This window comes from Mchenga conophoros, linkage group LG16 (assembly GCF_057382185.1).
Source record: "Mchenga conophoros isolate Kocher_MC1m ecotype Shallow Benthic linkage group LG16, M_conophoros_male_GT1.1, whole genome shotgun sequence".
NCBI classification, from domain to species: Eukaryota; Metazoa; Chordata; class Actinopteri; order Cichliformes; family Cichlidae; genus Mchenga; species Mchenga conophoros.
This window is the reverse complement of record NC_140541.1, coordinates 34,556,770-34,578,200: the sequence shown is the minus strand read 5'-3', so window position 1 is coordinate 34,578,200 and position 21,431 is coordinate 34,556,770. Positions and strand designations below refer to the sequence as shown.

Here is a 21,431-nt window from a genome sequence, read left to right as displayed (position 1 = left end):
GGTGCCAGATACTTTTTTAGTACCTACTTGGCCAGGATTACAAGTGAATCTGAGGCAATCTGAAAATGTGGCATCAACAGATTGCATGCTACCAATTGGCTAGTCAGTGGGTCACTCAGTGAGCCATGATGGCGTCTTCTTCATGAAAATCCAAACCGCTAGTTTTTAAACTCGGCAATAAGGGAAATGGCTACACAAAAAACAGTCTGTCAAAAAGCCATACACAGAGCAGCAGGTAAACTACTGGCTTAAGTTTGGGAAAAGTTTATGGTTTAGGTTCAAACTAGAATTAACCTTATAATAAACCGTAAAAACTAGTCTTTAGGTTTGACAGAAATAAATACAGAAAATTGGCATGAAAAGATCTTTCCCCCCATTTTCACCCATCCTAAGTTTACATTCTGCTTGACTCTGTTCAGATCACGTGTTTTCTGTTTATAGTGTTCCTAACATGTGTGCAGCCTCCTAGTGGACAAACTACGCAATGTCAAAACCCAACATATGTATGGTGTTTCTCTCATCTCTGCTTTTCTTTCCTTCATTTTCATTAATCATTATCGTTTATAAATGCTGATACTGATAGATTGCCAAATAGGTAATAGCAGCCAATAACACTGCCCTGCCAGTAAATCAGTCAGCCTGTACATTACTTCATTCTTTGTTATGAGACTGCGCTGAATGAACAGTTTCCCATAGCTGCCAAATACTCTTTGTTTTGATAATGCAGTGCTTGCCCTACAGCTTACTGCTTTGGGTGAGAGATGTTACTGCTTTATTTTTTGCAGAGTTTCATTTCAACAGCAGCTAGTTTTTTTCCTCAAGTGTTACTCCATCTCTGCAGCAGAAATGCCACAAGGGTTAAAGCCTGTGTTCATCTGTGTTTGCTGCGTGGCTGTGCTGTAAATGAGCAGCAGAGCTGTTTTTGCTCTAGCCAAGACTAGCTTCCCTGTCATCGGATGTACAGATGTTTGAGGTTGTTCACCACCAGTCCATCTTTTAGATTTTAGACTAATTAACCCTTGCTGGAAAACTTGAAACTGGGGTGTTATTAACTCAGTTAATTTTGCCTTCCCTTCTGCAACTGTGCCACATGCTCTGTTCCACCACTTTCCCCTTCACACATATGCACACAGTGACAGCCATGAATAGAAGTCAGGCGACAGAATGAAATTACATTTAGTAGAGATTAGGGCTGAACGATATATCGCATCTGCGATAATATCGCGACATGATCAAGTGCAATTTTCTAACCGCAAAGGCTGCGATTATACTCTGGACATGTCCAAATTCATGGGCTGCATCCTCCTGAGGCCGCATTTGTAGACCGATTACGTCACAGCGACGCGCCGAAGGCTGTCCAAATTACTACCATATCCCAGAATTCATAGCGCGGCCCAGCCAAACTCCAGTTTCCAGCAATGGCGGCCGCTACTAAGTTTTAAAATTACTCATACTAATCTTTCTGGGTCACAAAATAAACTTTTAACATATTTTCAGGCGAGAAAGTAGCTGTGTAAACATCAAATATCTGCTCGGTTTATCAAGATATCCCATATTTGCAAAAGTGCTTCGACGTTTTCAGAGGCGTCTGCTACCCACCAGCTCGACAGCTAGCCGGGAGCTCGAGGGTTACTGATGCGGCCGAGAACGGCACAACTCCCGGCACATCATTTTCAGATCACCGCGGAGTTTCGCTGCTCGGGTTAAACGTAATATATAAGTCACTTAGACAACCTAAAAATTTTATTGTTGGGCTTTTTTCAGTGTTTTGTTTGTTCGTGAGTAAATCGGTTTGGCTGAGATTAAAGTTATTAGATTAGATAAAATAAAACTTTATTAATCCCCCGGGTGGGTTCCTCCTTGGTTTTCACACAGCTGACTAAACGTCAAACAGAAAACTTATTAAAACAGAAGTATGAGACAGTCGAGAATTTACACCAGTGTCTGGTTATATTTTAGATAGCAAGAAGCAGACGGCCGAGTTTATTAAACTCCACCGAGACAGCGGTGACGCTAATCAGAACTAGACCGTCCAATTTCACGCCTGTAAACTTTAAAGGCGTGTTTGTGTGTGTGTTTATACAATTGCTATTATGTTTGCACTTTATGTGTAATGTTACTGACTGCAGAGATCAGTAAGATGTGTGTATTTTTTATTTATTAGTTTTATTTATTTAATATTATTTTTCAATTGAATGACTGTCTAGTAGTTCACAGATGTCGAAAAACTGGGTGTGGTAAAGCCACTGATTTTTTTTATATATATTTCTGCAATCTGCACATTGTACTGACTTTCATTTTAATGTTTACACCAGGGTTCCTTGTCAGCACTTTATGCTCAGATGTTTGTAAGCTAAAAATAAACTATTGTGTATGTTCAAATATACTGTTGTGATTGAAGAAGTTAAATAAAAATGTCAGTCATCAATTCATGCATCACCTCATGTCATCATAACAGAGGTCTGTCTTCCAGGAAAGAACAGTTTAAAATTAATGTAATATAGTATTGGCCATACTATATGATGTATTGCTTGTCTTTGTTTAATAATACAGAAGACAAAGACCTTAAAAAATAATCGCATATCGCATCGCAATCGCAATATTGGGGCAAAAAAAATCGCAATTAGATTATTTTCCATAATCGTTCAGCCCTAGTAGAGATGCTCAAAGAAGTTAAAAGAAAAAGTTTCTATAGTCCTAACTGAGAGGCTGGTTTAGTCAAAATTTAAATTGACAGGTAAGCCAATCCCCAAGAACATCCCTCGAACAAACTGTGCTATAGCAGTTTAGAAAGAAGAAGACAACAGGCGCAGAGGAAGCAGGAGAAACTGATGTTTTAAAAACAGCAAGACTGATATGTGAACAGTTGGCGGCGCACGTAGTTGCAGCAGCTCAGTGTTCTACCGATCGATGCTATGTTTGAGATAATTTTGTACGCCTTATGTTTGTTTTTGTGTTCTACCAGCCAAGCGAATAACATATGCACGGCCTGAAGCATGTGTGTGGGAATGTATGTGAATGTTTTACTGTTACATCTTATTAGTATTTTAAGTATTCTATCTATTTTATTTATTGAATTTTATTGTTTAATTTATATTTTGATATTGCTAGGGATGATGCAATGATCGGGGACCATTCTTCATTTCGTTGTTCTCGTGACAATGACAATAAAGTTTCTGATTCTGATTCTGATTCCGAGTTTACTATGGGGTCCGATTCACATGTGGACAATTATGTGACACATGATGCTTGTTAACACCTTTGCTGCCACACGCTGTCTGACACCTCTTGACAAAGGCACAGTGATCATTAGACCCGGAGCAAGATGAACACATTTGTGAGCATTTTTCTTTTTGTACCTTTATTTACACGTCAACACGGTATGTTTTTTTGTTCACAGCTCTCTAGGTGTTGCCAACTGGTTAGGGGGAAAAAAAAAACAAAAAAAAAAAAAACAAAAAAACAGCATCACTACGAGGTGCAAAAAGCACAAAGCCCAACGCACCATGTTGGCAGTTTTGTCTGACTCATTTGTTCTAACACCACAAAATATCACTCTGCAGTTGACCCTGTTTCTCATAGCAACACGTGAAACAGTCATGATAACGTCGTCTAAGTGTTTGTGCTCATGGATATGAATCCTCTCAGTAGTCAGCACACCTGTTAAGCAAATTTATTTGTGTTGCTACATTTTATTATCATCAGCAGGGACACATCACTCTGGCAAACAGCAAAACAGAGCTTTAAAAGAATTTGCAACTTCTGTTTTTAAAAAGAAAATCCAAAAACATTAAGTCGTTTTTAATGAGAAATACCACATTTCAAATTACTGTACCAGCCACATGCATATAGAGGCACATGCTACTAGCAGGTAGCCCTTTGTGCAGCTCTCTGGCTGTGAAACCCCAGGCAAGACCCACATTAGTAGTTACTTGAGTCAGGAAAGGGCAAAGCAAGAAATGCAGTATGAGGAGACAGACCTGGACACCCTACTGATAAACACATGTTTGCTGAAGGTTCCTCTGACTGCACGGAAGCAGGGTAACCCAAAATCCTGCAATGGGACTGTATTGCAGGAAAACTAACAGACAAGCCTACAAGGTTCTGAGCAGGTGTTCACATAACTGCCCATTTATAACGCATCAAAAACTGCACCTGCATTTTACATTAGGTGGGCCTCAAGAAGCCTTGAAAGAGGTATAATAGTAATGACTAATACTCTGTGACGTCACTTAGGATAGATGAGGCATCTCACTACCAAGCAGTAACAACCCAGGGGGGAAATGCAGGGGAACCTGTCTCAGACAAGGTCCCTGTTAGGACAAGAGGCAAGGCTGTAGGACAGAAAAACTAACCATGCCAGTGCAATGGCTGGGCCTGGCTCTTACCACTTATTTCACAACTTTGTGAAATATTCATAATAAACTAATTCTAGTTTCAAAATGCTGTAAAATTATGAACTTACCAGAACATTTTAACTGAAACATCTGTTACCTGTCCTGTACAAGAAGTGATCTCATCTACTTTGATTTTTATTTTAAGATGTGTGACTGGAGGTTTTAAAGAACCCAAAGCAAATCATAACATCTCCCATGCAAGGAGAGGAAGGGTACCACAAACACCTTGAATGTGATCAAAAATATCTGATAAACTCAGAATAAAATTTAACACACAACTAAAACTACAACTACTGAAACACTTAAAAGTTATGTTTACAAGGAAGTGCCAACAAACGGACTTACATTTGTCAACCAAAAAAACCCGAAAACGCTATATATCTATAGTTTATAGTTCTAGTTTATTTATTTATATAGCACATTTAATTACAACAGTACGTTGACCAAAGTGCTGTACAAGAATACAAAATACCTAGTAAAATAACTTTGTAGACATTTGTGGTTGTATAATACATTATACAACATCTCAAAACCAAACCATGTTTGTAAATATATAAAGTCCTTTCTACCTATGCAAGAAAGACATTTACACCTTTAAAATGAAAGAAATAACCCGCACAAAGACAAGAAATGTACAATGTATACATAAAGGCAGGTAGGGGGGTTTGCTTTTATAGAGGAATGATTGTAAACTATAAGAGAAAACACAATTTAAAAAGTGCTTTGCTGTGTTTACAAGTAAAACTTTAGCGGCAAACAGCCAGTCAACACACACGAGGTTGTATATAACACGGAGAATGTAATTACCAAACTGAAAACAGCAGAGGTGGATTGTTTTACTCACGGCATTCAGATGAAGGTCATTCTCTTTGTCCGGGAGAATTACTTGAAGCCCATATTAGTTCATTTTCCTGTTGGATCTGTCTGGGCTCGTCTCGGCCTTCACTCTGTGCCGTTAGCGTGGTTAGCTAGCTGACAGCATTAGCAGCACACTTGATAGTAGTGTGAGTCAGTGTGACGTTGAAGTTGTTGCCTTTAGTTCACTTTGTCGGGGTTTACTACAGCTTCACAATGGCTTCACGTACATTTAGAAGTTTATTATTAAAGGACTGAATCTTACAATCTGGCTGTCTCCACGCAAACCTTTTTGAACACCTTCCTTGGTTTTGCAAAGCTGCTACAGCTCCAGCACAACCTCAGCACACCTGTGGGCAACTCTTTTCCCAGAGGGCCATGCTGGCTAATAAACATTAAGAGAAAGACCCCATTATTTCAACTTTTTTCTTATGAATCTGATATATAATCTCTAAATTTGGTGAAGTTATCCTTTCCCTTTCTAAAAGTGCAAATCATTACTTGTTAATTGGTGCTCAGAGGTTCCCAAGGTGCTTGGCAGGTAGTTTCTTCCACCTGTCTTGCAGAACCTGCCACCTCCCCCCCCAGGTTCTTGTGCCTCCACTTCTATTACATCTCATTAATCTTGTGCTGTGCTGAACTCCTGTTTTTTTATGAATATATATTAATCTGAAATTAGACCACCTTTAGCCACAGCAGTTTAATTCATTGCATATCACAGGAGTATCTATAGATGTGCCACACTTACACCTGCATTCCATAGTTATGCAAAAATTAATGATAAATCCCACTTTTCTGTAGCACAAGTAGGCACAAATATTGGTAGGCTACAACAAAGCAATCTTTATTTCCAAAGATGTATAACAAAAAACAAAAATAACTGACTGGTGTAAGTGTGTTGCATAAAAACAAATTTTGCATTAAAATAATATTTTAATTGATTAACCATAAAGAGTATTTTTGTTTATTAAAATATGAACTTTGTTTTCAGTGTACCAGATGGTCATCAGTGCTATTTTTTGGATATAATGAAATATCCATTCTTAACTGATGATCTGACCTGGGGTGGCCTGAAGCTTATCCCAGCTGCCACTGTGCAAGGAAAGGCAGGGTGCACCCACATCACCAGTCAGTCATCGGGCTAACACACTCTAATGAGCATGTTTTTGGACTGCTAGGGACTTGTCTTTATTGGATCCCTGTTAAATAATTAAATTCCATTTAAAATGTTTTTGCTTACATATGAGGTGTAAAATGATGAGGTAACTCTGGACCATGTTTATATCAATCAAATTATATTCCTGTCTCATGTCTGTGCCTACCAATCATCCCTCAGCCCTTTGTTTAAAAGCAGTAAAGTTTAGGGATGAGTGTTTCTCGTGGGAAACACAACACATCTGATTGTTTCAGTGGGTTCTAAGCTAGACATATTTTTGGTTCGTGGATGTGATCACTTCAAGGTCCACAGTCTTACTGCTTCTTCTTGTAATAAACTAAACTTTTACCTTTGAACCACATAAAGCTCAATTTAAGCCCAGGTGGCTTGTCTGACCCGCAGCTGTGGGCCTGTTCATTGCACTGACATCAGGGCTTCCTGGTGACCAGACAAACCGCTCTTTGTGGCTGACTGTATGTGTGGGGTTACTTTCATGCTGCAGAATGAATTTAGAACCAATCTTATGCCTTCCTGGTGATGCAGAGTGATAGACAGGAATCTGCATTTAAAGTTGTCCCCTGCAGGTATATTTAAGTTGACCTCTAAAATGTAACTTACATATATCCAGTGTGGATATCAGTATCTGTGGGTTTTGCCCTCACTTCAGTGCAGTTAGCATGATTTATATTCCTTTTCTCACAATACTCAAACCAACCTCACTAACCAAAATGGGTGGGGAGGGCTGCTGTGCTAATTTTTATATATCTCCTCTTCGTCTTTGTTTTCATAGGATAATATTGTTCCATTTTCTTATATGAGCACAAAAAGTAAACAGTAGCCTAAGGTTGTGTCTGGCTGGAAATTAGAAGCTGTAGCCAAATGAGTCTCCACAAAAACGCAGAAAATAGAGATTGGAGAAGAATCCCCTGGGGCTGCTTGATAAAAATTTAAACCTCAAACTTGCAGGTAATGATAACAGCAGTAACTCAACAGGATGGGTGATTACATCAGATTGCAAACTGTATCTACAGAAAACTTAATATTGACATTTAGATGGTATTGTCTGAGTGAAATGACAATAGCCAAAGGGTTACAGAGCACCACACTAACCACGGGACAGTAGGAAATGTGAAACAGACTGGATTCAGGCTCTGCATCACATCACACATGATATATTGACATTCGTGTAACAAAGGTCATTCTAAACTTGGCAACAGTACAGAAACTTTTCCTTTACTCATTAAAGATTTCTTTGTTATAGACTTTACATAGACTTAACCAGAACACCAAGTCATTTCTTATAACTTTTTAAAACACAAAAAGCAGCTATGACTTTTTGGCACAGCCATCCAAGCATACAGACTGGTCTGTTTGCCTTTGCCTTAACAGCAAAGGCAGAGGAGAGCAAAGTAATTTGACTAACTGTAATAAGGGCACAGGAGGAAGACTTTAATGTCTGAGTCAGAGGAAAAAGCTTTTTAGCAGTGAAGACTCGGAGGATTCTGCAAGTCATCGTGCTGCACCTTCAAAGCAACATTACATATATACAGATAAGGCATTCCTGTAGTCCATGTATTCATTTATTCACCTAGTTTCATCTCAATGGCACGGTCCTCCGTCACAAATGTTGCAAATTATTTTATTCCTGTATTGGTCAGTCTGGTATTTCCAGTATATTCCTAGACAGTTCGTGAATAAGAGCTCAGAAGAATTTTCTCTCTCTCTTCTGATCTGGCCTGCAATTAAAAACAAAACAAGTGATTGCTTTGTTTTTGCGTTTGAATTTTTAACAGAGCAAATAGACGGGGGAAAAAAATACCTAGGGGGGAGCGGAATGTGATTACATTCGGTTATCTCTCGATCTTCTCAACACAATTACGTGTCATTCATGAAACAAATATTGAGCAGGCAGCTCATAAATGTGTTGCTTAGCCACGCTGTAGTCGAATGGGCTCTGCACTTTGGATTTTAAGCCTAAAGTCATCACTTATTTTTAATTTAGGCATTTGTGGTTAGTATACCCCAGAAAACAAGTGTGTTATTTGGTGCTGAAGATATGAGGAGTGTGCAGTGTCACAAACTAATGAACCACTGAACATTAGTTAAAATCGCTGAAAGCTTTATGTTGTGTCAAAGCAGTCTGTAGATTAATGGCTTTAGAAACTATTTTATGTGTCATACAGCAGAAATATGATTCCGTTACCGCATCTGCAGAAGCACCAAACTGCCTTCTTATAATAATTTAATGCAACTGGACGTTGATATCATCTGCTGGTTGTGAACACACCGACTGTGTTTGCTTATGTGTGATGTTGTGTTTTGTAGGTGACTGGCTGGCTGGAATACCACCGCACTCCTTCTCCTTCTGAGGACATCCTACTGCTGGACCACCAGTTTTTCCTCCCCCAGCATGGAGCCAACAAAAGTCCAGTCAGAGGGTGGCCTCAATGTCACCCTGACCATCCGCCTCCTCATGCATGGAAAAGTAAGTGAGCACAGTGATTGAGTGCTATATTGACTGTTAGGAAGCCTGAAAAGTGAGAGACATGCAGAGGGATTTATTTCTTCATTTCAAGATCCTTTCAGTGATGAATCAGGTGCCAGTTTTTACATGGCCTCTCTTCCTAAACCTTTCATCTGATTTTAATGAAGTTGTATTCAGATAAATTGGAATTGTACAAATTGTGCAATGAAATCAACTTTCAAATTGTTTCTCTATTTGTCCTGTTAACCTCAACTCTGACCTTAGATTTGACTGTCCTAGTAGCAGGACATCTGTAAATTAAAAAATTTAATTATATGTCACAACCTGCTGTAATTCATAGGACTTGCATCATAGTGGTGCCTTAAATTTTAAATAATTAAATTAAGTAAGTTGGTTTGTGGAGACATCTGTAGACGTATACCAAAACATCTATATGTCACAATATTCAGGATAGGTGATGAAAAAGAGAGAAATTACAAAATATTTTTAATTGTTTACCACACTTAGTTCCACTTTACTGTCAAGGTGTGTGCTGTGGCAGGCAGGATGTAGGACCCAAACGCAGGACTTGTACATGGAATGAGAAAACTTTCCACAAAAATAAATTTCACAACAAACAAACCAAATCCTCAAATAAGAAAACTAAACTGGACTCTAGAAAATAAGAAACAAACCACGGACTGAGAACTAGAGCTTCTGCAGGAACACAAAGGCAGAAACACAACACTGTGAGGGCACGACATAACAAAGCACAAATGGAACACAGGGCTTAAATGCACAGTCAAGACAACGAGAGGATGGGGAACGGATGGGAACACATCTGGGACAAATGAGACATAACGAGACGAATGAAGCAAAGCAGAGTACATTGGCAAAGGACACAGACTGTCAAAGTAAAACAGGAAGCATGACACAGAGATACAGACTTGACACTGAGACATAGAAACATGACAGACTCTGGAACAGCGGGAACATGAAGCACAGAGACAAAAGTAACAAGACGTGGGACACAGGAAAGACATAAAGACAGAAAACTAAGACTAAGCATATAACACACAGAGAACAGAAACAGAACAGAAACCTAGAAACCAGGAACTGTAAATATAATACAAAACAGAAAACCATCATTCAAAGAGTATAACTTAACCCAAAAAACACAAACACTGGATCACCAGACCCAGTGCCTTGACATTTACTATTAGTTCTTTGTGACTAATATTCTCCATAAAGTACCAACAACAGTACAAAAATAAACAATTGTAGCCCACAGACAAGCGGTTCCATATACTATTGATACTGCTAACATGTAGACGTGGGTTTAAAAAGCTCCTACTAACTCCTACTAAACTCCGCCTACTAACCAAAAGGGGCTAAAAAGAATCCTGCTAACGTGAACTACCGAAAGCCACTAAATGGTAAACAAAAAAGTACTTTAAATGTTAAAAAGTAGAGAACTATTGTATATTAGCATCCTGGAGGCCTAGGGGTTGAAGGTATTGAGTAGCATCAACATTCAAGTCCAGATAGCCATCTTTGTTGTTTGTAATTACCAGTCTCCTTCCTCCCTCAGTTCCGTCCATCCATCTACTTGTCTAATAAAGGCCCAAAGTGCTTGAAAAATGACTGGTGGGCATTGAGTTTGAAAGATGCTTAGGAAGTGCCAATAAAATCTGCAATTTGTCCCATTATGGAAACCGTTAGAGCCAACAATAGCTTTGCTTTGACAACAGTCTAGATCAGCTTGAATGAAAGTACAGCAGCAGCATATGCTGTTTCCACTTACTGTACACAGCATTAACTCATATTATGTAAGATCAACAAAATAAGCTAATGGCAGCAGATGTATTTTGCCTTCCCACACCAAAGTCCAGCTTTGCTCTACTTTTACCTTTCTTTACTGTGGGGTTATGTAAGCAAGCTTCACTGAGGTTCAAAGGCCTTTGGAGACTTCAGGCCTTTAAGACTGAAAATCTCCTGCTGTGTGTTTCTCTGCTGCTGACTCAGCTCAGCGTGTTCTTGTTCGCCCTTAGTATTTTCAGATTTCCCAGGGCATGGTGTATAATGTATTAATGGGCACCAACTTTTTAGCAGTTCTTATTTTTTTTAGACACATGTGTACCATCCTCACTCCTTTCTACTCTTTAAGTGGCCATCAGAATTAGTTTGTGTTCACCTGGTTTTATAAAGAATGCTGTATTATCATGGCTCTTGCTTTCCATCCCCCACCTCTTGTGCTTTACTTTGTAAATAATATCTGTATGCAACGACCATTACTTTCTTGTCAGTGTAGAGTTTGTAAAAAAGCAGATTTCTTCTTGTCTAGAACTGTATGAACGTTACATAACAGCAGCTCAGTTACAAGTTTGCTTCAAGCTAGGCAGCTAGAAAACCCGCAGCACACATGCGTAGCTGATAATGCTGGTAGATTCTGCAGGACAAAGAATGAAGCTCACATCTTCTCCTTGCCTGGTGTGCCAAGCAGCCTGTGAATGGCCGTGCAGGTCAGCCTGCATGACTGCTCATGTAATCGCTTTAAAAGCCAGTGACCCTGTGACTGTTTGAATAACCCCACATCCTGGCAGGGACATAACCACAGCAGCCACAAGGGAGGATTTTGGCAGGATTACCCACGTCCTTTCTCCACAGCAGTGAAGCCCTCAAATTGAGAAACCATTGGGTTACATTGGGTATTGGAGCATTTTCATCATTATCTATTGAGGGCAGGCAACCCTCCAGCATCCTGTTACACTTTCAAATGACTTTTTTCCCCTTTTGTGATGCCCAGAAAAGAGTTTTTGGTAGGCTCATCTCTGTGTCCCTGAAGCTGGAGTGGAGTGGCACAGGTGCCATTCTCCTTTCTCCCTCTGAGAAGAAGTTTATATGAGTATAAGTCATTCAAGAAGCTTGCACCTCAGCCATGTTTGCAATTCCAGGCAGTTATTACGAGATAACGTGACCAAACACACATCTAAAAGAATTGGAAGAGACATCAAATGTATTTCAGTTGTTAGTGGGACAATACAGGAAGACAGATAAAGAATCACCCCTCAAATATGATTAAAAAAAGGCTTTGATGATGAGCAGGTGACTTAGCCTGAAAATATGGTTTAAACCTTTTTCCCCTGCAGGTTATACTTGTATTAAATGTAGGAAAAGTTCCACTTCATTACAACCACATGAATGAATGCAATTGTAATTTGATTTACTTTAAGAAGAAAAAACAATATAGTTAATGAAACAGGGCTGGATGGGTAATCTACTGCACTTCTGGGACAATGAGTCAATGCAACGGCCCTACAAGCACAGACAGCAGCTCATTGGTTCATTTGGTTTAGAGCTGGCACTGACCATTACAACTGAAACTTGTTATGTTTATGAGTATATTGTCAGAAAGTTAGTTTTGGAGTGTAATTTAATGTAGCACTTGATAAATATAAATGATTCTTATAGGGTAGAACCTGGCGCTGTGAACTGCAACTACCTGCAGCTTTAACGTCACAGTAGACGTAACCCTCACACTTTCTGAGGAGAGGTCGGGGAGTGTTGACGCTTGCAGCCAGCGCTGCCTCTGTGCCCTTTACCAGCTGCGCCACACCAAACCCATAAAGAGTGATTCAACAAGCATGGAAAGTCTGACCCTGAACATGCCTGTCTTCATGTCTTGGCACAGTTTTTACACCCTGTTCAGTAAAAAGAGAAGCAAACAATTAAAAAGTACACATTTAAACAAATAAATATGTTTATTTTCTTCACTTTTTCTTGTTGTGTTTTCATGTTACAGGAGGTTGGAAGTATAATTGGAAAGGTATGTATTTTCATACTCATTTTCATGATTATGGAAAGATTCTGATTCACTTTGATGTACAAATGTACTTTTTTTTCAGAAAGGAGAAACAGTAAAAAAGATGCGAGAAGAGGTGAGTTTGAATATAGAAAAAATTAGCAAAAATATTTATTACCCTCCCGCCCATTGCACCCCCCCCAGCAAGTCACTAAAGATCACAATGAAATACCAGGCGAAGTTAACTTTGTAATGCATGATTCAAATTTGCTCAGGATCTGTTTGAATAATTAAGGTTTCTTATCACCGCCACTGAAAATGAAAAGTAGTTGCTGGTCTTCCAGAGTGGAGCGCGAATCAATATTTCTGAGGGCAACTGTCCAGAGAGGATTGTTACCATCACCGGACCAACGGACACCATCTTCAAGGCTTTTGCTATGATTGCCTACAAATTTGAAGAGGTATGATCAGTCTGTACACAATCAAAATGTACTCATTTTGTATTTCAATTCACCTTTTGCTCCTGTGGTAGTTCCAGACATTCAGCTTTCTTTATGTACACACAGTTTTCCTGCAAGCGTGGGTTTCTCGCTTTGAGATAAAGATCTGTCTGCAAACACAATCTCAGTGTTTGTATTTAGATAAAACCAAGCCAGACTCATATACATACATATATACAGTACACCTGCAAAGGGAACCTGTATCACTGAACAGTATGAGGTGAATTTTCAGCTATCTTTCTGCTGATGTTGTCTTTGATGTGTCTCCTCTTGCTAGTGCTGTGTAAGTACTGTGACTGGAACTTGTAAGAGGAGACTGACTGCTGAGTTCTCGGTGATCTGTGTAAAATGTGCCGTGCCAATAGGCTGGGTGTTTACAGGAGGGTGCATTCAGCGAGCGGAGGAGATGAAAATACTCAAGGAAAATTTAAAACAAGTGTGTTTTTGCAGGTCATTTTGCACCACCTTTGAAGTCTGGAAATTTATTTGGACATTCATTACTGAGACAGTTAACATCACGAATGTCTCGATGTCACATCAAGAAAACATTACCCTTACAAGATAAAATACTTGCTACTTTTGTTGTTGTTTTCCAGGACATAATCAATTCCATGAGCAACAGTCCAGCAACTAGCAAGCCTCCTGTCACCTTAAGGCTTGTTGTGCCAGCCAGCCAGTGTGGCTCCCTCATAGGGAAAGGAGGCTCCAAAATCAAAGAAATGAGAGAGGTGTGTGAAACATTTTTCTGAACGACCTAATTATGTTAATAATGTTTATCCTGTTTTTTTAAAGACAAACAGAACATTTACAGACAAATAGTTTTATTTTACGAGCTTACATTCTTCATGAGTAAATAAATATTAGATATTTGAAAATTAATGAATAGTTTAACTAAACTGTGTCATTTTTCCTAAATAATTAACTGTAGGCTTGTTTTTACTTGATTATGTGTTACTTAATAAATTATTAATGAAATATCTGGAACGTTCAGCAGCAGTTATGACCCTGCAGCCACAGGACATTTAGCGAGTGCAGTTTTTTTTTTTTTTTTTTTAAATCAGGACAACATTTCAGGCCTTAATGCTAGAAGGCCTCAGAAGAGGAGATACAGTATGACAGGCAGCTGAGCAGGACTCAAAGTTTGGATGATGCCATCTTGCGGTATATACCTTCACAAGGCCATCATAGCACCATCTGCACAGTATCGCTATAAAAATTTGTTAAGACATGTCACTAAACCAGAAAATTGCCCACCCCCTGTTGCTGGTGCTTGAGGCAAAGTCAGTGCATTTTGTATTCTGGGTGGCAGGAACATTTATTTCAAAATTTGATGCGAAGCAGTCCGATAATTGTTGAGCTACTTCAGTCTGGATCAAAGTGTTGGACCGACCAAATACCACTGCTATCGCTAGAGCCACACTACTAGTGTGTCTAAAAAATAAGTAAATAATAAATAAAATATCAACAACCCTTTAAAAATGCCAGGTGACAGTACAGGGAAGCATATGACATTTGCTGTTAACTCATTTGAATTGTCTGTGTGCTATACAGTTCCCTATGTACAAGCCAGACGTTTTGTGCAGGTCTAACTTTTAACTGTGTTTAATGGATTCTCTATTGCATTACAAAAACTGTCACGAGTCTTTAGATACAAAACTAATGTGATTTTAAACTCAGACGTCTTAATTGTGCTGTGGCTCGTCTGCTCTGTCTGAGCAGCAGGATTTTAATTACAGTCAACTGCCGTAGTGACACTCCTCAGTTTATCCACTGTCTGAAAAAGCACTGTTTTAGCGCCTCTCCCTGCTTTTAAGCAAAATTTCTTCTGATTGGCTTCCTTAAAAATCAGGTGGGCGGGGCTTCTGTGCTCACAGCCAGGCTATTTTAGGGACTTCTGCTCGCTGAGACGTCTTACATATCAAAGAATGGAAAACACTGAAAAACTGTGAAGCCTGAGCTTACTTTGATCCAGTGATTGATACTCAGATTAGTTTATATATGACAAAAAAAGCTATTATAAAAGTTTGAACCATTTTATGTATTTTACAGTTTTGGAAGTGCAAGTGTCATTAATTCACAGTCAGTATCATGAACACTAGCATTTAATAGCATATCAAAGCTACATTCCCAGTCATGATTTTATAGGTGGGTAGATTACAGCTGTTGTACATAAAGTTATCTCTGTACAGATTTGTGTTAGAAATAATTTGTGGAGAGAGATGTAAATTTTAACATCCAATTATCCAAAAATAGCAACTTTTTTGGCAGTGGTTTTAAAAGTGGTGCAATTAGAGATAATTATGAATAGCTGGTGGACACTAATGGTGGAGCAGTGCATCCAAAAAGTCTCCGAAATGCATCAGCTGTAGTCTATGCTTGTTTCCCAGTGATGTAGCAGACACTACACAGTGGCTGAATGAGTGAGTGGGTGAAGTGTGGGAGGATGCATCATTATTGTCTTTTTGATGGAAGCTGAAAAAAAGAAGACGTGGAGACAAAATACAGCCATGAAGGCAACATGTTTTGACCCCAGGTGGATATGTGGCAATTGAAGGAAATAGTAAAGGACAAACTAAACATCCAAATTGCCATGGTGCTCTTATAGAGGCTGAAACGGAGTCTATCATATAGCCTGCACCTTGAGTACTTGAAGTACCTTTCAATTTTAATTTCCCTGCCAAAGTAAGTGCCTGTACTCTTGAGAGAAATGCAAAGCACAGCCTGAATGTGTTACAAATGAATTTCTTTCAACATCATCAAGCCCCTCAGAGTCCCTTCCTCTGCTCCAGTCCACAGGGGCCCAGGTCCAGGTAGCAGGCGACATGCTGCCCAACTCCACAGAACGTGCAGTGACAATCTCTGGGACCCCAGAAGCCATCATCCAGTGTGTCAGACAGATCTGTGTGGTTATGCTGGAGGTAAAGTATGTACAGATTTAGCAAAACGACTCTAGTTTAAGTGCCAATATGACTTACTATACAGTCTCAGAGAAATGTATTGAACAGACAGAGTGTGTGTCGCATTGCACTTCTGGCTAGACCTATAGCGTGCCTCTTTAAGAATTTATATTTAGTGCTTGTGGTCGTAAAGCACATTTTCTAAGAAATTGATTTTTGAATGGTCAGAACCACCTGGCAATTGTTGTCCATAAATGTCAACTTGACAGGCAACCGGCTCGTGCCAAGAAGGGTCTACATGCGTACATTTTCTATTATGCTGAAAGTGAGAAATTGTTTGCAGCATAGCAAAACAGACTGCAATTTAAATCATTCTGATGCAATTTAGAGGGAGAAATCTGTAATTATCGATCATTTTTGTGCATTAGTATCCAACTGAACTGTCACGGAAAGAGTAACACCATTACTTTGTCTGGATATTGTATCTGAAGTGGATACTCCTGCTGCTGCAGCACAGCAGCTACAGTGGAAATTTGATTAAGCCTTTCCCCCCGTCTTGAATAGTCTTGTTGCTGATGCACGGCATGAATCAATAACTTGGTGTCATTATAGTAAGTTCGCAAACTGGAAATCCCCTTCCTTCTCATTCGTCATGGCTCAGAAAAAATAAGGTGATGCATTTACACAGCAGCGCATGAAGACTAAAGACATTTTCTTTGTGAAAACTATAACGTTTCTCTCAGCAAGACACTTTATTGCCTCAGAATAATTCCTCTGCTTTTCTGCAGTAAAGCACTTTGGAAAATATGATTATATATGTGAATTGATAAGTGGGTGGATGCTATCCCGCTTCATATGCATTACACTGCACACAGTGATACACCAAGTCAAAAAATATTACAGTATTTTAAAGAACTGTTCACTCTCTGTTTTTTCTTTTCTAGGTTTTATTAACAAAAAAAAAAAAGAGCACATCAGTACCATTAAATATACACATTAAATAAGAAGCTATTTTATGTGTATATTTAGCTAGTGTATCTTAGCATAACAACCATTTAGCTAGTGTGTCTTAGCATAACAACTCTAAAGACAGGGAACAAAAGCTAAAAAGAGGTAACAAAACAGAAACTAGCATCACCTTGTAGCCACTTTTGCTAAAATAATGGAGTTTACTTGCTATATGTGGGACTAGGCTTTGGGAAAATTTCCTTGGTACAATAATGAACTGATTTTGATATTTTCACTTAGCATGCTCTGTTACCTTCAAACAAATTGTGGCAAGCATCCTGCTCAGCTAATTGGCATCTTTAGCTTTATAATTTGCTCATCTTTAAACTAGTTTCCGTTCATTGTTGAGTATAAAAAAAGTAAAACAATTCTTGTGCAGATGTGAGTTTGACGCACTTACATTTGCAATTATCTTGCTTTAGACTAACTCTGACTTTTGTTTTTCCTAGTCCCCACCAAAAGGTGCCACTATCCCTTACCGCCCAAAGCCCACCTCCACCCCTGTCATTTTTTCTGGTGGCCAGGTAAGTGCTGAACTAGCTTTAGCTTGTTAGTTTGTGCCTACAGCCAACTTGAGGCTTTTGCTGCAGCATCAGCATCACTGCCTCTTTAGTGCAAGCTTCTGTTAACTTTTATTCGCACACTTGCAATTTCTGCAACTCTGTCGCCTAAAAATAAATTTTATATAAGACTAAACTATATTATTTAGCAGATTTAGGTGCAGCATATTAGCTGGTTGTATCGTATTTTTTAAATGACATTTAGAAACTTGTAAGGATGTGGTTGGGGTGAATGACTGATGTACAAATCGTTCAATTTTCACGTTTTAGGCTGGAATAAATGGAAAGCAGTAGATGAGAGAGCACTTCTTAAATGTAATTAAACCTACTGTGTCATAAGACACAATGAAGTACTTTTATATTGATCAACTACTACTGTGTGAAACTACCTAATCATTGTTCCTTTTGCATAGAAAAGAGAGAAATTGGTTCTGACAAGGATGATTGTCACAAAAATTACAGCTTTAGTTGTTTTATATTGGGGGAGTGGCTTCAGTAAAAATAGAAGTTTTATACCTGTAGTAATTTCTATCTGGTTGCTTGGCTTTTGTAGCAGTAGGAACCTCTCTGTCAGAACTAGCACTGTTACCATGAAATGAATGTGGCTTATATTTGACTGACTTATATTTAAACGATCTTGCATTTGTGCAAATGATAAATGCTCAATTTTATTAGTTTGATTAGGTGCACCTAGCTGGTACCCAGTTGGACCACTTGTTGGTGTCAGAACTGCCTTATTTAATGTCTTGGATTCAACAAGGTTACTGGAGACATTCCTCAGAGATTCTGGTCGACATTGACACGATAGCATCAATTATTGCAGATTCTTCTCCAACACATCTATGATGTGAACCTCCTGTTCCATCACATCCCACATGTGCTCAATTGCATCGGGACTGTGGATGTCAATTGCATAGCCAATTCACTGACATATTCAGAAAACATTTTGAGTTGGCTTGAGTTTTATCACATGGTGTGGTATCCTGCTGAAAGCAGGCTGGGGTGTTTAGAATCGGAATCAGAAAGGGTTTTATTGCCAAATGTTGAGCAGGTTTACAACATTAGGAAATTGCTGCGGTACTTAGTGCAAACATGCTGTCATATAACGCTTAAATAGACATAAAAATAAGAATTAAAACAAGCCTTACTGGCTACTAAGGGGCCTAAAGTGTGCCAGAAATGTCCTCCGCACCATTATACCACGAACAGCAAAAGAAGTGTTGATACAGTGCAGGATGGAACCATGTTTCCATTTTGCTAATCTCAAATTCTGACCCCACCAACTGAAAGTCAAAGCAGAAATCTGGACTTGTTGAGCCCAGCAATGTTTTCCCAATCTTATGTTGTTCAGTTTTGATAAATCTATGTGAATTGTAGCCTCGGCTTCCTGTTTTTTAGTTGACAGGAATGGCACGCTGTCTGCTGCTGTAACCCATCTGCTTTAAGGTTCATGCTATGTATTCAGAGATGATCCTCTCCATACCTTGGTTGTTACAAGTAGTTATTTAAGCTACTGTGACTTTACTGTTAACTTTAAAGTAATCTGGCCAGTCTTTTCTCATCCATTTTCACTCATCTAACTGCTGCTCTCTGGATACTTTCTCTTTTTTGGACTCTGGAAACCCTTAGAGATAGTTCTGTGGGAAAGCCCTAGCCAATCAGCAGTTTCTGAAATACTCAGACCAGCCTGCCTGGCACCAACAACCATTCCACATTCAGATTCACTGGTCTTGACCATGTTTACATGCCTAAGTGCATTGAGTTGTTGCCATGTGAATTTTCCGATTTAATATATGTATTAACAAGCAGCTGGTGTACCTAACAGGTGTACCTAAAAAAAGTGGCTGGTGAGTGCATTTTGGCTGGACAGTCATTGTTGTTTGAGTGCACCGGATAGTGAAAGAGGGAAGCAGGGACGGTAGCAGAACCATAATGTGTGAATCAGTAACAATGGCATTAATGTCAACAAGAATGCTGGGTGCATACTAATGTCTGTCCAGCCATATCCATAAGTTAATTGCAGATTTGGACTAAAAGCTGTTGAATGAATTTGAAAACTTAGCAAACAAGAGATGCGCTGGAGGACCAGAGCACATAAGAACTTGTAATGACTCCAATTTTCCTTTTGTCTGGGAATAATCATCATCACTGGGTGTTAAATGGAAAAAAAAAACCCACATCTGAAGCCTTTAGAAAACAACTTACACGGGTCTGATTTAGAAAAAACAAAACAAAAAAAACATGCACAGACAGAAATGCAAAAACATCTGTCCAAAATAAGGTAATTCAGTTGACTAATATGCTATGTTTAACGTTAGCATATACATACACAGTCTAGACTGGGATTTGAATGATTACTCACCTGAGACCGAGGCAGCTATTTTGTTTATACAGTTGAATCCATGAATTAAAGATGAAACAGGAGAACCAAAAATGAGGAGTCATAAAGCAGCACTAAGTTGCATTGGCAGCCATCAGCAAATGCGCTTTATGGACATTATGAAACATTTTCTGCCAGTCATCGGATATATTTTATTGTATTTTTGGACTTCCAAGACTTGGATGTCATTGTACTTCATCTACATATAATAAGCCTTTTCTGATACTGCTTTGAATATGCTAACACTTAAGTGGATCATCAATTAATGTTAGTTAATGTCATTGCTAATGATGCATAAGATTAAGTGAACCATCACTTTAATGTCATTACCACTAAATGGTAAATAAATGGTAAATGGCCTGTATTTGTATAGCGCTTTTACTAGTCCCGCCTAGGGACCCCAAAGCGCTTTACACACCCAGTCATCCACCCATTCACACACACATTCACACACTGGTGGAGGCAAGCTACAGTTGTAGCCACAGCTGCCCTGGGGCAGACTGACAGAAGTGAGGCTGCCATATCGCGCCATTGGCCCTTCTGGCCAACATCAGTAGGCGGTAGGTGAAGTGTGTTGCCCAAGGACACAACGACCGAGACTGTCCGAGCCGGGGCTTGAACCGGCAACCGGCAACCAAGGCGAACTCCCACTTCGCCCCACTAGAAACACATACCAAAATTTATAATCAGTATTATATGTAATATATACATTATATATAGTACATAGACACATAATAAGAAAAAGGAATATTCAGTTGTGGTCAGAGGTTTACATATATTCATCCTGGGCATGAAGGTCAAGGTTATTTTGTGTTTTTCATGATTTTTTTTTTAAACTGTTTTTCATCCGTTGTGGAATGATTGCACAGTATACAACTTTAATGACGTTTTAATTGAATGTAAGTTTGAAACAGGGTCAAAAATATTTACACTGGGTCAAATATATAACTACACCACTAACTAATATTTGGTTAAATATTAGTGGAAGTTGCACATCAGCTAGACACTTTTGGAAGCCATGAGCAAGTTTCTGACATAATGTTAAACTGAGGTAACGTTTACGGTGAAGGTAGTCCTCCTTTATTGTTTCATCCACTTTATGGAATGCACCACTACCAAAAGTAGAAAAACTGTTCCAGAGCATGATCCCATCATAGATTTGAAAGCCTCACCTTTACTCCTCCAAACATAAAACTTTTCTCCAGATGGTATTTGACTTACCCATATGGGTTCAATTGAGCTTAAATGTGTTGGTTTTTGAGCAGGGGATTGTTGCTTGGTCAGCTTGGAACATCCTTGATCTTGGAATCTGTAGGTCTTTAAGGACTGGCTTTAAAAGACCTTCACCTGTCAATCAAATCATTTTTATTCTGGCAAAAAGAAACTATGAGTTGTAGGCAGCAACTCATTAA

General features: G+C 39.0%; 1 protein-coding gene across 6 annotated transcripts in view; it reads left to right on the top strand.

Annotated features, from left to right (window-relative positions):
* The window catches only part of pcbp3 (poly(rC) binding protein 3), a 90,966-nt gene that overhangs the window by 56,062 nt on the left and 13,473 nt on the right, over positions 1-21,431 (top strand). For all 6 annotated transcript variants that reach the window (XM_085249480.1, XM_085249479.1, XM_085249476.1 and 3 more), the window contains 7 exons: positions 8,734-8,893; positions 12,675-12,698; positions 12,778-12,810; positions 13,019-13,135; positions 13,771-13,902; positions 15,964-16,092; positions 17,529-17,603. In XM_085249480.1, the coding sequence (XP_085105606.1) occupies positions 8,819-8,893; positions 12,675-12,698; positions 12,778-12,810; positions 13,019-13,135; positions 13,771-13,902; positions 15,964-16,092; positions 17,529-17,603 (585 nt within the window). In that variant the 5' untranslated portion in view covers positions 8,734-8,818. The remainder of the gene's footprint in view (positions 1-8,733; positions 8,894-12,674; positions 12,699-12,777; positions 12,811-13,018; positions 13,136-13,770; positions 13,903-15,963; positions 16,093-17,528; positions 17,604-21,431) is intronic.